General features: G+C 54.8%; 2 protein-coding genes and 1 long non-coding RNA gene across 5 annotated transcripts in view; 1 reads left to right on the top strand and 2 right to left on the bottom strand.

The window, feature by feature from the left end:
• Positions 1–252: 252 nt before the first annotated feature.
• GPR162 (G protein-coupled receptor 162) lies at positions 253–5989 on the bottom strand. 2 transcript variants are annotated; one of them, XM_077169876.1, is made up of 5 exons: positions 5896–5989; positions 3008–4305; positions 2044–2233; positions 1299–1456; positions 253–988 (listed from the first exon to the last, which is right to left on the bottom strand). In XM_077169876.1, exons 2-5 carry the CDS (start codon positions 3872–3874, stop codon positions 440–442), a joined length of 1764 nt encoding a protein of 587 aa, XP_077025991.1. In that variant the 5' UTR covers positions 3875–4305; positions 5896–5989; the 3' UTR covers positions 253–439. The 2 variants fall into 2 exon arrangements, with proteins under 2 accessions (XP_077025991.1, XP_077025992.1); XM_077169877.1 differs by having other exon boundaries at positions 3059–4305.
• Positions 5990–6090: 101 nt separating this feature from the next.
• On the top strand, positions 6091–13685 carry LOC143691424 (uncharacterized). Its single transcript, XR_013179514.1, has 3 exons — positions 6091–9430; positions 10942–11022; positions 12902–13685. It is a non-coding gene; the product is annotated as an uncharacterized LOC143691424 (long non-coding RNA).
• The window catches only part of CD4 (CD4 molecule), a 52480-nt gene continuing 44477 nt past the window's right edge, over positions 7007–15009 (bottom strand). For both annotated transcript variants that reach the window (XM_077169878.1, XM_077169879.1), the window contains 7 exons: positions 12855–13010; positions 12180–12425; positions 10754–11092; positions 9832–10029; positions 9194–9309; positions 8814–8881; positions 7007–8528 (listed from right to left, as the gene is read on the bottom strand). In XM_077169878.1, the coding sequence (XP_077025993.1) occupies positions 8516–8528; positions 8814–8881; positions 9194–9309; positions 9832–10029; positions 10754–11092; positions 12180–12425; positions 12855–13010 (1136 nt within the window). In that variant the 3' untranslated portion in view covers positions 7007–8515. The remainder of the gene's footprint in view (positions 8529–8813; positions 8882–9193; positions 9310–9831; positions 10030–10753; positions 11093–12179; positions 12426–12854; positions 13011–15009) is intronic.

Here is a 15009-nt window from a genome sequence, read left to right as displayed (position 1 = left end):
CACCCTGAACCAGCAAACTCAAGCTTCTCCCCCACGGTCCCCGCCCTCTGCATGAGATGCCTTCATGGGCCTGTTGCCAGGTATGTCTATATATTTGAGATCGTGTAATAGTTTCCCCATGTGTATTTCTTTCTTTGCCTCTGCCCACTGCCCCTACTCTATTTTATCCCCTGTGAGCCACTTCAGCCCCCTTACAGGCCTTTGACCATCACCTTTATCATTACAGTGTACTGGACACAGAGGTTTCCATGGTAACAGTTCAAACTTTAATATATTTTGCTAGGGATGATGGGTGGTGAACAGGTCATCTGGTCGCTTGGCTGGGAGATAGCAGGGACCCAGGACCCCAGATCTAGGGCCCATCACCCCCGGGCCAAGGGCCAGAATAAGGTGTTACCCACCCAGGTCTGCTCTTCTGAGTTCACAGGCCCACTTGGGCTCACAGAGTCAGCTGGGGGAAGATGGGGTTGCCTGGGCCCCAAGATCCACCCCAAGCTCTTGTGCTCCCCTCGCCCCCTGTCAGGGAGCAGCGTCTCCCTGTACTTAGTCCCAAAGGAAGTCCAACAGCTCCGCTATCAGGGGACCCAAGGGAGAGGCGGCGGGGTGATAGGCCCAGTGGCCTGGGCCGGCGAGGAGAAGGTCCTGGTGAGGCAGTCGGAGAAGGCAGAGGTGTCTCATCAATGAAAGTGGTGATCTCCTCCCGGAAGAAGCCAGGACCCCGTGGGGGTCCCCCATCTGCCCCCAGAAGTCCACCCTCCAGGAACTGGCGGAGGCTGGCTAGCCCCCCACCTTCAGCCTCCTCATCATCTTCCTCTTCCAGCCTGCGGCGGCGTCCCAGGTACTCAGGAGGGCCTCCCAGTGCCCTGCTCTGGGCTGGGAGAACCCGGATATCATCGGAGGATGACCATTTATGCAGGAAGGAGCCTGGTGCCCGAGAGGTGGAGAAGATGTTGGTCTCATCATGGGACAAGCGGCGGGACAGAGGGACCTGGGGAGAGGAGCAGGTATGACCTGGGGATGTGGCAGGGACAAGAGGGGGATAGAGGTGGGGCCTTTTAGTGGGGACTCTGCAAGATGGCTTCACCCCCCTAAACTTCTGCAAAACATCCTCTGGTGGGCAAAGCTGGTTCTGAGGGGTCTGAAGGGGAACCTCTCTTACCCTGCCTTTCTTTCATCCAGCCCTTAGGGTGCCCTGCAGGCCAGAGCTCGGGAAAAGGGGAGGTGGGGCTGGACATCAGGGCCTGGAGAAAAGTGGTGAGGGGGAACCCATGGTAGAGGGATCTTCCTCAGTCCCATACCTGTAAATAGTGGATCCTCTCGAGAGGAGGAAAGAGCATATGCCTTCCAGGCAGCAGCTTCACCTGGGTGGGGTCCCGGCCCCCTGGTCCTGTGGCCCCATTGGCATCAAAGCGAACTTTGCACAGTCGGTTATCTGCATAGTCGTCACAGCCCCCATCTAGGAGAGCAAAGGGCAGAGTGGGCTGATTACAGGCAGCAAACCCCAAACCCCTGCCCCCTTTATAAGCTCCCAGAGAGCCCTTCTGTTCTCTCTAGTTTCTAAGTTCTAAGAGAATAGCGAGAGTGGCTGGTATCTCTTATGTTCAGTGCTGAATCCCCAGAGCTTAATAGTTTTTTAATAGTTTTACTACTTATTAAAACAATGACAAGCCCACCCCACCCCTAAGAACTCTCCCGTACAGCTGGGGGTCTGTCGTGAAGCTTAGTTCTCTTTTAGTGGCACAGCCTTTCTTTATACTTGGGTAGAACGCTGAACTGTTTCTCAGGCACTCTACTCAGTGGGGACAGAGCTGGGGCAATGCGGGCGTCTAGAAAGGAGGGCATCTAGAGGGCATCTAGTGAGGAAGCCCTTGGTGCAGAAGGAAGCAGCTGGGACACATCATGGTGCTTGATTAGGGAAAGGGGAGCCTGGCATCAACCCCGGGGTGCAGAGGCTGTGTCCAGCATGGGGCACTCCAGGCAGCCCAGGACTCCCAGAAAGGGAATGGATGCCCAGGCAGGCAAAAGCCCAGTCCTTCCTCTGACCGTCATCGCCGTCCTCCTCGGACATGATGGCCACACACTGCTCCCACACTGTGCGCACGTCGGCGCGGTAGCGCTCACAGGACCAGATGAAAGAGGGTAGCAGCAGCGTCTGTGCCATGGAGCACCACAGCACAGCCAGCACCATCCACGGGGGAGCAGAGTCCGACTTAAGGGAGAAGAAGCTCACCACCTAGTGGAAGGACAAGGAATGGTGCCGGGTCAGGGCCCAGGGCCGACGGGGGCGCCCCCGCTTGACCCCAGAGATCACCTGTACCGTAGCTGGTGAGCAAGGAATAAGGAGGGGATGCCCTGGATCAGATAGGATTATTGTGACAGAAGCAAAGTTTGAGGTGGGGGCTAGTATCACTAGCAGGGGGTGGGGTGGGGAATGGTGCTACCTCAGAAGGTCAGGGGAGAGTGCTGGTGACAAAGCCCTGGGGTCAGAAGGAAAAGGAGCAGAAGTAGTGCCGGAAACTTGAAGACAGGGAGAAATCCAGGAAGAGGGACTAGATGGGGATGCAAAAAGCTGGAGTGGGGGCAGAAGCCCTTTGGGATTTCCACCCAGGAATGCTCAGAGCGTGCGTGCTGTCCACAGGGAATGGGAACTAGGGGATGGAGAGTGGAGCTCGGCAGCTGAATGATGGGTCTGGGGGGCTGAGGACGGAACTGCAGGGACAGATGATGGAGCTGGAGGGAGGTAGTGGAACTGAAGAATGGATGATGAAGTTGAATAGTGGGAATTGGGAAGTGGATGATGGAGCTGGGGGGTGGGGTGGTAGAAACTAGAAGATGGACAGTAGAAATGGGGCTCAGAAATGGAGTGGGGATGGGTAGAGGAGAGGAAGGTGGATGATGGACCTGGAGGAGAGATGGCGGAGCTCCTGTATGGCTGATGGAGGTCAGGTGATGATGGTGGGGCCTGGAGATCGGGGAGGGTAAGTGGGGGTGGGAACCCCGATCTCACCAAGATGGGCACCCCTGTGAGTGAGTCATAGAGAAAGACGATGGCGCTGACCAAGTTGGTGACCTGCAGCGATGTCTTGGCAGACTCGGAGCCATCCAGCGAGGACCGCCGCTTCCCTCGGGCATCCTCCACCACAATGGCTGGCACCTCAAAGGCCGGCCGGGTCCCCATGACCCCTGGCCCACCCCCCTTCACACCTCCACCACCCCCCGCTCTCCGGCCCTGTCGCGCCCTCCGGGGCCGGGCCCACAGGGTCTGGTAGAAGGTGATGGCTACACAGACCAGCCCCATGACGATGCCCCCAAGGAGCAAGAGGCTGAAGCAGACGCCAAAGCCGAGGCCGATCTTGGAGACTATGAACTGGCAGCCACGGGCATAGTAGCGCTCGCCGTTGTTATGCCAGCCGATGGAGGGCAGCGTGGAGAGGATGAAGCTGACCATCCAGATGCCCACGACAGCATGCAGCGCCTGCTTCTTGGCATTGCTGAGACGGTAGTTGACAGGCCAACGCACCATCCACATGCGATGGTAAGACAGCGAAGCAACAGTGAAGCAGGTAGCTAGGGCCAGCGTGTAGTAGGTGGACACAAAGACCTTGCAGATGCTCTCGTTCCAGTCATAGTCAGAGGATGCCTGGCGCCGGAGCTGCACCACAGCGAAGGTGGTGAGGGGCACTGCTGCCATGAGGATGTGCGTGCCGGCCAGGAAGCAGAGCAGCAGCTCCAGTGGCTTGTGCTTCTGCTGCTTGGCCGAGATGCTGAGGATGATCCAGGCATTGGCCAGCAGCGCCAGCAGCCCACAGGCCAGCCAGGACAAGGCGTTCGAGCGCAGGGAGGCCTCGTCAGCCCCCGCCCCGCCCCGCGCCATTCTCTCCTAGGCCCCACAATCCCCCTCAAGCTCCCGGGGGCGGGGGCTAGGTCTCACCCAGGAGCCCCACTCACACACACCCCCATGACGCCCACAGTCCTAGCCCTGTGCTGAGGCAGGCTGCCCCCTGGTCCCTCCCACTGCTCAGCATTGCATGGCTGACCCAGCTGAGCTGGCTGTGGGGTGCAGGGGAGGAGACTGAGGATCAGCGGAGGCCGTTTTCAGCCTCCATATTGGGTGCGGCCCCTCCTTGAGTACCCCTGTGGTTGATGGGGGGGCCGTGCTGGCTGCTTTCCCAACTATGAGGCCGGCTGGGAGCCTCCGGTCCCCATACTAGGACTTCTAGCTCTCTTCCTCTGGTTCTTGACCAGTTGGGAATCTTCTGGAGGCCCCAAGGGGTTCTGGGGACAGGGCTCAGCCACCTGGACAAGCTGCAAGGGAGAAATGAGATGTGGGAGGGGGAGGGCAGAGGTGGGACCTGGGCTGGTCTCCAAACTGGCTTCTCATGACCCCTCTTCTATTGAAGCTATAGAAATGATAGATTCCTGAGGTCCTGGGATCATTCTGATTCTAAATCAGACGGACACTCTAACACCCCATGCAGAGAAAAGCCTCTGGTCTTGGAGGCCCCCAGGAAGGGTATCCTTACCTCCCTGCTTCCCTTCCTTTTTCAGCCCTTTCTGCTCCCTTTGGCACTCCCAACTTCCTTCTTCTTGTAACATCCCCTGTCAGCGCTACTCAGACTCCTCTCTTCGTGTTTCTAATTCTCCCTTCATGACTTGTTTCTTCTTGAGGCTTCCCAGTGAACTGGGAGATAGTATTATAGTTTCCTCCGCAACCTTCCTTTCTCCTGGGTCTAGTGGTCTTTGGGTGCTCAATCTCATTTCCCCAGACCCGGGGTGATCCCTTTCCAGCTCCCTGGGGATCTAGTAAGATGGTAGAAAGGAGCCTGGGCCCCGGTGGGGGTGGGGTGGGGCTAGGGAACCCGAAGGCAGGGAAACCGCTGACATCAGAAGCACCCAGAAATGGAAAGAGGGGGAACTAGGGGAAAGGAGGAGAGTTTGAGCAGAAGGAGAAAGAGGGGGCAAAGTGGAAGTATCTGAAAATAGAAGGAAAAGCCCAGAGACTCCTGGAGAGGCAGCTTTGGAGGAAGGAGGGATTGGGTGAAGGGAAGGAGCAGGGAAGGGGGAGGCTGAAAAGAAAAGCCACATGTTCAATAAGGCTCTGACCCCCACTGCTAGACTTCCATTCCTTCCTCCCCAGTCCTGGAGCCTCAGTTTCCCTGCTGGTAGGAGGGAGGACTGCCCTGCTTTTAGTGACACTGAGCTTCGGTGAGCCCTGGGGAGGGGGCTAGGAAGAAAAGGGGTGAAACCCAGAACAGGGAGAGGGCTGTGAGGACGGGCATACATTCTGTGGGTAAAAATAGGCCCAGCAGTGGAAGGGCCCTCCCTCAGACCCTTGCCTTCCCCAAAAGGTCCTGGTCCACCACCCACCTTTGTCTTTCCTTGGAGCCCAGTACACCCTAGTTGCCATGGCAATGGCCAGCCAGAGGGAGGTAGAAGGAATTGGTCAGGACACCCCCCCCCATACCTCTCCCCGCCCCCCTGGCCCTGGCCCCACTATCCTTCCCTGAAGCTTGCAGCCTTGGACCCCTTCCCACCCCCACCCAGGCCCCCTGGTGGGCTCAGGAAGAAAGAGGTAGGAGGCAGAGATGGAGGGAGGCAGGAAGCATGTGAAGGACAGAGAGAAGAGGGTGAAGGACAGAGAGAGATCAGAGGGAGGTGGAAGGGGCAATCTGGGGTGGGGGGATCTCCAGCACTGACACGGGTCTCTCGCCCTTCGCCCTTCGGGGATGAAGGGGATAAGGTAAGGCGGCTTCTCCCTCCTGCCACCCACCCTCTTCTCCAAGGCCGAAACAGCAGGTGGCTGGGGAGGAGGGGCCGGCCAACGGGGAGAGGAGGCAGCTGGCAGGGAGAGGAGACGGGAGGGGACGGCGGGGGACGGGGCAGGGGTCGGCTTACCTCTGGCTGCGCCCAGCACTGCCATGGAGACCGCACTCCCGACGCGGCTCGCTCGGGCTTGCTCCGGCTCCCGCCGCCTGCCGGCTCCGGCTCGCCCGCCCTCCTTCTTTCCCCTCCCTCCCTCCCTCCCTCCGGGCCTCCCTCCTCCCCCCTCAGTCCCGGCCTCTTCGGCTCAGCCCGCTTTTCCCTTGGTGCCGGTCCCTCTAGGTCTCTCCCGGCCCCGCTCTCCCGGGGTCATGCTGCCTGTTAGCCCAGGTTAGGGGGCCCGAAGAAAAGCTTTACTTTGAGGGGGGTGAGGGTGGGGAACTGGACGGTAGTGGCTTGGAGGGGGTGGGGCAAGGAAGGCGCCGAAGGGGAGGGGGGAGAGGAGGATGGCAGGGAACTGGCTTCATTGGTGAAATGGTTTGTGTCCTGCCCCCATCCTATCCCGTTTTTCAACACGAACACAAGCCCAGAGAGGCAGCTGGTGGTTTGGGGGGACTGAGCAGCTAGCTATTCAGGGAGGAGGAAGCGTGTGTCACCATTGTTAGTGTGTGTATCTGCGAGAAGGCTGTACCATGGGTAGAGCTCAGAGAGGCACGTGCCAGGGCATTGGGAGCGAGGGGTGGTTGTGGAGTGAGGGGCCTGTGTGCTCAGTCAGAGGATGTGGGCATGCACACACACACACACTACTTCCTCCTCCAGGGACACAAACTCACTTCTTCCAGGGACACACACGTACACACATACATTACACAGTTTCTCATGCCCCACCCCCCCAACACACACACAGTACAGACCACACACAGCCCCCAGAGTCTCCCTCTGGGGATGGCTCGTCATGTGTTATTACAAAGTCTTAGCCTTAACTCACCCACACACAGCCCTTTGGAGTGGGTAGGTGGGTAAGCAGTCTCCAGGGAAATTTTCCCTCCCCAGAGAAACTTCAGAGGCCTAGCAACCTCTCTTCTGGGTCTGACCCCAAAGACCAGAAAATTCCTGGTACCCAGGGAAGAGTCCCCCATGTGTGTACAGCCCCCAGAGACTGGGTGTGCAGCCCCAGCCCCACTTCTCAGAGAGGGTGTGTATTGATAGAAACAGAGTTGGAATGAGGACAATCTTTTTAGTAAGTTTATTGTAATTTTCTGTCCGCTCAGGGCGGCGGGAAGTGGAGGGGTGGGGCGGGCAGGGATACAAAGTAGGCAGTGGGGAGGCCTGGGAGCAATTGGGTGGCAAGCTGGAAAGAGAGAATAAGGCAGGAAGATGGAAAAGGTGTTGGGAGTGGGGTGAGGGGGCCGTGAGGAAGGGAAGGAAAAGAAAGGCAGAAGAGAGAGGCTGGGAGTCCTGAGAGGAATGGATCAAGAAAGGAAGGAAGAATACTTCTAACCCCATGAGTGCCTTGTCCTGGTCAGTGTGTGTGAAAGACGTAGAGGGAGGGCCCTGAGGCCCAGGATTATCACCCTTCAATGGGGTCCCAATCAGGGACATCACTCAGGCTAGCTCTGCCCCCTTCCCCTTGCAAAGCTTGCCTTCCAGAAGGTTCTGGATGAGGTGAATGGCAAGTCCCTGGGCACTCTCTCTACAGGGCCCATGCTCTCAGCCTGTGCTCTGATTAGGAGACTATAAGCTTTGTCCTTTGGTAATGGGTCTATGGGCAGCAGGTGATGAAGGAGGGGTTTTTGGCCGGAGACCTTCCTCCCTGCTCTGCCCTGAGTGTGGGTAATGTGTGCCTGTGAACCCAGAGGTCTTCCTAGCCAACTGCGCCACTCTGTGTGGTGTTTGTCCTGACACTTGAGAAACAGCAGTAGGACTGGACTAGTGGTCAAGAGACCTGGGTGAATCCGAACCCCAGCACTTACCACTACGTGACCTCAGGCAGTCTGCTCACCTGATTTCACTTTCTGGCCTCTAAACTGGAGATGATAATCTTGACCTTGTCACTGTCAGCTTTGTAGGACTGTCATAAGGTTCAGTAGATAATGGATATGACACTGGCTTATAAACTGAGACACACTGCTTGGGTGGTGAGGGATTGTTTTGTGGGACTATGTATATGGGGTATGTGTCCAGGGGTGCCTGTCTGTGCTCACGTTGGGGTAGGGTGAGAAGTGGGGTGGTAGAGGCTGGCAGTCAGGAGCCTTTGGACCTGGATCCATCCTTAGATGGCTGTGTGCTCTTGGGCACGTCCCTGCCCTCTCTGGTTTCAGGGTCTTCACCATAAAAGGACAGCCATGTACGTCATGCTTCCAGACCCCAAGCCTTGCCTTCCTTGCCGAGCAGGGCTAGTCCTTCATACTCCCTTGGGGTCCAGGTGGGCAGTGGAGGAAAGAGTCCAGAAGAAGAAATGAAAGAAGGGCTAAGACTCAAGTGAAAAGGAAATGGGGGTAGAAATGGCTTGAAAAGGCTGTAAGCAAGACCCAGGTAACAGGGCTGAAACCTAATTCAGAGAGTTGGGAATGTAAAGGAAGAAAGAGGCAAATTGTGGATGAGAAGAAGAAGAAGAGGTGTCCAGAGACGCTGGGAACGGCTGCATTCATTGGTCCGCAGCCCCCCAGAGTGCAATCGAAAACATGAGAGCAGCCAACAACCTGGGAAGCAGGAAGCAGGAAGCTCCCTGGTTAGGTGCCTCGGATGACATTACTCATCTTCTGGAACTGGTGGGAGGAAAAAGGAATAAGAGGACCCCTCTGTGTTCTAGAACATCTGTGGCTCTTAGACCAGCTCTTCTCTTCCTGTGCAGTGATGGTGTGGGGACTGCTGCAGGACCACAGCCAGAATGTTCCGGGTCTACCACACAGGCCTCCTCCACCTTCTGCCTCCTTCCTGCCTCCGCCCACCCCTTTTCACCCCTCTCCATTCCACCAGCCTCCCATTGGCCCCCATTTCCTTCCCTCCCTCCCTCCTTTCTGCCCTCCCTCTTTTTTCCCCCAGTTCCTTACCGGGGACACTGGCAGGTCTTCTTCTCACTGAGGAGTCTCTTGATCTGAGAAATCTGCTTTGCCTTGCGCTGTCCAGGGAGAAGGAGGGGAGTCAGGAGGGTTCCTGGACTCCAGGAGGGAGGTGCCCCTCACTGGGGGGCAGGGGGAAGACTGGGAGAGAAGCGGTTACTGTGGCTTAGGCCATCTGTCCTGAGTTAACTCTGCTCCTTCCTGTCTCTCCCTCCATATGGGATCTGGGACCGGACCTGCTCTCGTGAGGAAACTTGGAGGCAGAGGTTGCTTATACAGGGCTCATACTCCAGTTCTTGAGTGCCCTGGGTGGGGGATGAGGGGGAGATGGAGTATAGTTCCCGGTGGGGGGTCTGGGGACGCTCACTCACCCTGTGGTACCAGCAGCAGATACAGATGATGAAGAAGACAACGAAAAGCAGGCCTGCACAACTTAGCCCGATAATCAGGAGCAGCTGCTTGGTCCCAGAGGACACCTTGGGCAACACTGGAAGAGAAAGAGATGTGTTCAAGCCACTTCCCACCACCAGGGACAAGGAGCACACCAGAGGGACTGAGGGAGGTCTGGCTGCTCAGCCAGCCTCAGGAGACTTGGCTGGGTGCATCAGGCAAGTTTCAGAGGGCTTGAGGGGCCACAGCTGGGAAGGGGGCTTTATGTTTTAGAGAGCTGGAAGCAGCGGTCCAGGCCCTGGGCCGTGCTCACGTGTGTGTCTAGGTTTGGAAGGAGCCAGAGAGGGTGGCTCCTGGTCAGGTGGGCCCTATTCTCAGGCTGTACAATTTAGGGAGGTAGAAGCTTGTAGAATTACAAGTTGGAACTTAGAGCCCAGGACAACCTGCTCCCCGCTCACCTTCTCATCTCTGTGTTTCCAGGTCACCGTGCGCATTACCCACCCATCTCAGAGGAATTGGGACGCTGGGCCTCCTGGGTGGCCATGGGCCAACCTCAGGGAGTCCCATGGCTGGGGAGGCCAAAGCTTTTGGGGTTAGGGCAGGGGAGCAGGATCCTCACCCTCGATCTTGGATTCCAGCAGAATCTGGTTTTTGTCACTCAGTAGACACAGCCACGTCCCTGCCCCAGGGTTTTGCACCTGCTCCTGCTTCTGCTTAGAGACCTTGGCTGTACTGTTCTCCAGCTGCAAGCTCAGTGTCAGCATGGGGGAGGTGGGTCCCAGCACCTCACAGATCAAGTTGTTCTGGAGCTGAGTCACTGCAAAGGAACAGGGAGCTGGGGCTGGGAGCCTGGAACCCCTGGGTTCGCAGCACCTCCAAGCTCGAAGGTGATTCAGGAGGACAATTAAAGTGATACTTTACATAGGCACCCTTATCTTAACCTCTCAGAGTATGTTTTTACGCCGTTGTAAGAGAGAAAACACAGCATTTGGAGCCCAGCAGTCTTTGGTTTGAATCCCAGCTCCACTGCTTGCTAGCTCTATGTCCCTGGACAGATTATTTAACTCTCTGAGCCTCAGACAATAATCAAATAACTGAATACATGCAAGATGTTTAGAACAGGGCGGGCATGCACTAAGCATCAAACTATAAACAATAAAACCATTAGTATTTGTGGAGCTGTGACTAAGGAGATAAAGATGTGAAAAACTCAGCATCCTGGCTCAGAGCCTGTTATAAAGGAAACTATTGTCATTATTACTAAGAGCAGGTCTCCAGCATGTGGGGGTTTTAGCCAGGTCCCAGATGGTGAGCTTTTCAGTGGAGGCCACCCCAGGCTGGCTCAGGGATCTGGGAAAGCACTTGGAGACTCCAGTCTCATTCAAACCCAGCCCCAAGCCCAATGGGTGCTCAGTCAGCTTGCCCAGGCAACTGGGATCTATAGGCATGCTCTTTTGGGTCCTCCCCTGCCTTGGAGGGAGTCCTGAGCCAGCCCCTCCCCACGACCACCCTCCATACCCCTTTTCAGCATAGCTCTGCACCTCTCATCACCACAAGGTTCACTTCCTGACGCAGCTGCTTTCCGTTGTTGAGATTCAGGATCAGGTTTCCAGAACCAGCTAGGTGAGGCAAGGCCTGGGGCAGGGTGAAGCGGAGTGGATATGTCTCTTCCATCTGGAGCTTGGGGTCTTGGATAACCGATTTCACTGACACCTTCTTGTCTTTCAAGGAGAAGGTGACCCAGGCTTGGGAAGAAGATGACCCCTCTGCCTGCCACCTCAGCTCCCCGCTCAGGTTTTCATCTTGAAAGGTAAGTGGGAAGGTGAACTTCACCTGCTCCCCCTCTTTCTTATAGACTGTCTTAGAGACCTCCTGGAAGGCTGAGGTGGGAAGAGAGAACCTGGGTCAGATGGAGTTAGGCAAGTGAGGCAGGGGAGGGTAAGCCTGTGGGGTAGAGGGGACAGCTGAGAGATGGAAGGTACATCAGGTTAAGTCCAAACACCTCAGCAGCATTTCAGGTCCTTAGATTCCCACCTACCTCTCCAATCTTCCCTCCCATCTTTCCATCCTAACTCTTTCCCAAGATAGCCCTCCTCTCTCCTGGAAGCTTTGTTAGAGAGCAGCCCAGCTACAGGAGAACCTCCTTACTTGGGATCCCAGGAACACAGAGGGCTTTTGTACATATACACTACTTAGGGGCATAATTCGTCAGCCTTCACAAAATAAGAGAAAACACTTAAAAAGCATTACTGTGTGCTAGGCACTGTTGTAAGTGCATTCTATATATCATCTCATTTAATTCTTGCCATAATACTGTAAGGTAGGTGCTATCACAAGTAGCATCGCCTCCATTAAGCAGATGCAGAAACCAAGGCACAGAGAAATCCAGTAACTTGCCCAAGGCTGCAGGGCTGTAGGCATCAGAGCTAGGATTTAAATCCTTGCACCAAGCCCCACCCTACACTTTCTTATGTCACATTTGGCCCTGGAGGACAGGACCTGTGTGGGACCCGCATTCTGGGAACTTGGTATTCCCCCTGGTGCCTGGGTCAGAGCTCTGGAGGTACAATGCAGAATCTCATCAGGTCTTGCTTGCTGGCATTAGTGTCCTAGAGTAAACAGATTTGCCAAGTAGGGAGGGATGGGGAGCTGAGGCCCTTGGCACTCTTCCTTTGTGGCCTTCTCCAGGAGTCTCTCGGGACTCTCACATCCCTTCATTTCCTCTCCCTTCCTTCCTCCCCATTCACCACCCTGAGGGGTGACTGTTAGGCAACACCCAAGGAAGAGAGGGCCCCCCATGCCCTGCAGGGCAAGCCTGAGCTCTAGGGGGGACTTGGACCTAGCCTTCCCCCTTGCCTCCCAAGCACCAAGCCTTGGAGTAGAGGGCAGAGGGCAGTGAAGGCAGGGGGATGCCCTGTTGGCCCCTGAGGTGAGGAGGAAAGAGCAGACGAAAGGAGCTCCTCTTACCCAGCACCAGGATTTTCCTCTCAAGCTTCAGTGTCTCCTGGTTCTGGGAGACGGTGCAGGTCCAGGTGCCGCTTTCTGGGAGCCCCACCTGGGACACCAAGAGGCTCTTCTTGGCCTCGTCTATTTTCCTCTTGCTTTTATCCCCTGGACCGTCCCATTGCATAGAGGGGTTGCTCTCGGAGGGTGTCTCCAAGGTCAGGGTCAGGCTCTCCCCCCGCAGCAGGCGGACGCCCGGGTTGGCGGTCACTGTGGAGGGAGGCCACCTGTGTCACACACGCCCTCCCCCAGGAGAAGGAAGCCGAGAACCCAAGAGTGCCTCCCCATTTACCCTCGTCCCAGCCTTCCTCTCCCATCACCTGGTTGCCCACCCTGGCCCAGGGCGGGGACTCCCCCTCTGCTCTTCCTCCCCTCCTCTTCCTCGCCTCTCTCCCCTATCCCTATTCTCTCTCTCCTCCTACTCCTGTTGGCTCCTCAACTTCTCTTTCCTCTCTCTATGCCTCTCCTTCTGTCCTGCCTGTCCCAAGGCCTGAGGAGGGTTTGAGACTTGTGTCCATCCAACCGGTCTCTGGGCTGCTGAAGCATCACTGGCTCAGGCCTGGTTCTGGGGGGGAGATGGGAGGAGGGGAGGAAAGAAGAGGGCTGGAGGTCTCCTCAGCTCCGGCAGGCCCCACTCACATCCGAACACCAGCAACTGAACCTCTTCCTTCTTCTCTACTTCACAGATGTAAGTCCCTGAGTCTGTAATCTCAAGATGCTTGATGATCAGAGGAAAGGATCCTTGGTCTCTTGCGCCTTTTTTTAAATCAATGCGATTTTTCAGCATGGAGGAACCTGGGAGTAGAAACCAGAAGGAGGAGTTTGAGGGCTCAGGGGACAAGACCTCCCTGGCAAAGGCAGGACCCATTGTGCTTCTCATCTGAGTTGCTAAATTTCCCACAGAATTTGCTACTTGTTTTAATGAGAGCCCCAGGCAGGTGTGGCATCCCCTCACATCCGTTTACCTGGCAGGGATAGTATCTCACTAATCCAAAATAAAATAATCCTATTTCTAGAGCACAACCTCTATATGCCCCATTGCTTACATGCATCATCTCAGTTAATCATCACAATTCCAAGAAATAGGTACTGCTTTTCTTATTTTACACATAAGGAAACTGAAGCTCAAAGAGATTAAATAGCTGCCCAGTTACTTGTTGGTGGGGTACAAACTGATATTTCTTTGGAAGGTAATTTGTAATATCTATCAGAATTACAAATGTATCTATAAAACTAGATGTCCACCAAGAAGGGATAGGTTAAATTATGGTTCACCCATCCAGCCGCAAGAAAATAATGAGGAAACCTTACTGATATGGAACAATCTCTAAGCTACATCATTAACCAAATAAAGATACCATTTGTTTGAAAGTGAGAATGAAATATATGTTATATACACACACACATGTGCCCTGTATATGAACAAAAAAAGCTATTTTCAGAAGGAAACATAAGAAAATGGTCACCTTAGTTGCCTCTGGGAAGTGAGTACCCAGGAGCAAGTGTCAGAGGCAGACTTTTCACTATATTCCTTTTTCTCCCTTTTGAGTTTTGACTCTAGTAAGCGGTAGAGCCAGGGAGATTAGAATTCAGGCCTGCTGGGTACATGGTGCAGCCCTGTGTCTGGAAGGAAGGTCCTCAAGTATGGATTTGTGGTCCTCTCCAGGCTCCTTTGGGCTCTGACAACCATTGGTGAGCAGAACTTCTGCTCTGTAGCTAAACATTTTGTGCATGGAGCACTTGTCTTGAAACTAAATTTACATAGCAAACACCCAGTGTTTTATTTAGCTGGACTATCTGGAGGGACTAGGTGAGGGTGGCTGAGGCTGAAGCCCCCCTTCCCCCAATCCTTTGGCACCCCTTCTGCTTCTGTGAACACTTGTAGCCCTCTCCCTAGTTTGACCTTGGTGCAGGAGATTGGGGGTCATGCCAGCTATGCACCCTCCTTCCTCTCCTCTTCCAGACCCTATAGGCTTCTTCCCCACTGCTCAGGCTCATCCTTTCCAGATAATCTTGTAACCCTGTACTCATACTGGCACTCACCTAGTCTTCCCTTTTATTCATCCCCAAGTTGCTCCTCCCCTATTTGCCCTTTCTTCTGGATTTACACACTGGTTAGCTTCCCATAATCCTACTACAGTATTTTTACACACTTATCAAACTTCGTAAAAGAGTAGCCTACTCTGGCTCTGCCTTCTTTTCCACCTCTTTTGATTCTCTCCTCCATTTCTAAGTGCCATCACTTTTTTTTTCACCTTGGACTCTAGTTCTGGCTTACAGATTTCCTCTTTTTACCTAAAAATGATCCTCTTTCCCATTTCTATAGACATTCTGAACTGGGTCCCCTGGGTCCTCTGTTGGCTCTGCAGATGACTTCCTTATTCCAAGTCCCTACCTCTCTCCATCCTGGGCCCACCATTGAATAGTTTTATCTGAATATGCTGACATTTGAACCCAATTGGTTCAAAATGAAATATGATGCATTTCATTTTTCTCTGATGGGGAACGACCATGGGCCACCTGTCCAGGCTGTACACACTTTGTAAAAGAACTTGGGTGAAGTCTAAGAGTTTGGGATAAATTCATGGGGGAGACCATTATTGAATCAAACCTTTAAAGTAGTAATAGGCACTGTGCTAGAGGAAAGGGGGAGCAGCAAGGACGTGGAAAGGAGAAGGGAAAGACCCTGAAAATCAGTCCAGGCAGGTGGTGAGGAAACCACCTGGGTATGGCAATTTCCCACTGGGAAGTCGTGGGAAGTGATGCTGAGAACAGGTATGTCTGGCAGAGGCTT

This window comes from Tamandua tetradactyla, chromosome 7 (assembly GCF_023851605.1).
Source record: "Tamandua tetradactyla isolate mTamTet1 chromosome 7, mTamTet1.pri, whole genome shotgun sequence".
NCBI lineage: Eukaryota > Metazoa > Chordata > Mammalia > Pilosa > Myrmecophagidae > Tamandua > Tamandua tetradactyla.
Note: the sequence above shows the minus strand (reverse complement) of the source record. Positions and strands in the feature narration are given on the sequence as shown.

Bases quoted from the DNA above. Each gene is read 5' to 3' on its own strand.
- GPR162 (XM_077169876.1), bottom strand. From the start codon at position 3,874: ATGGCGCGGGGCGGGGCGGGGGCTGACGAGGCCTCCCTGCGCTCGAAC. The intron at 1,457-2,043 runs GTCAGAGGAAGG...TTGCTCTCCTAG, and splicing joins CGAGGAGGACGGCGATGACG to ATGGGGGCTGTGACGACTAT. The intron at 989-1,298 runs GTATGGGACTGA...TCCTCTCCCCAG, and splicing joins AGAGGATCCACTATTTACAG to GTCCCTCTGTCCCGCCGCTT.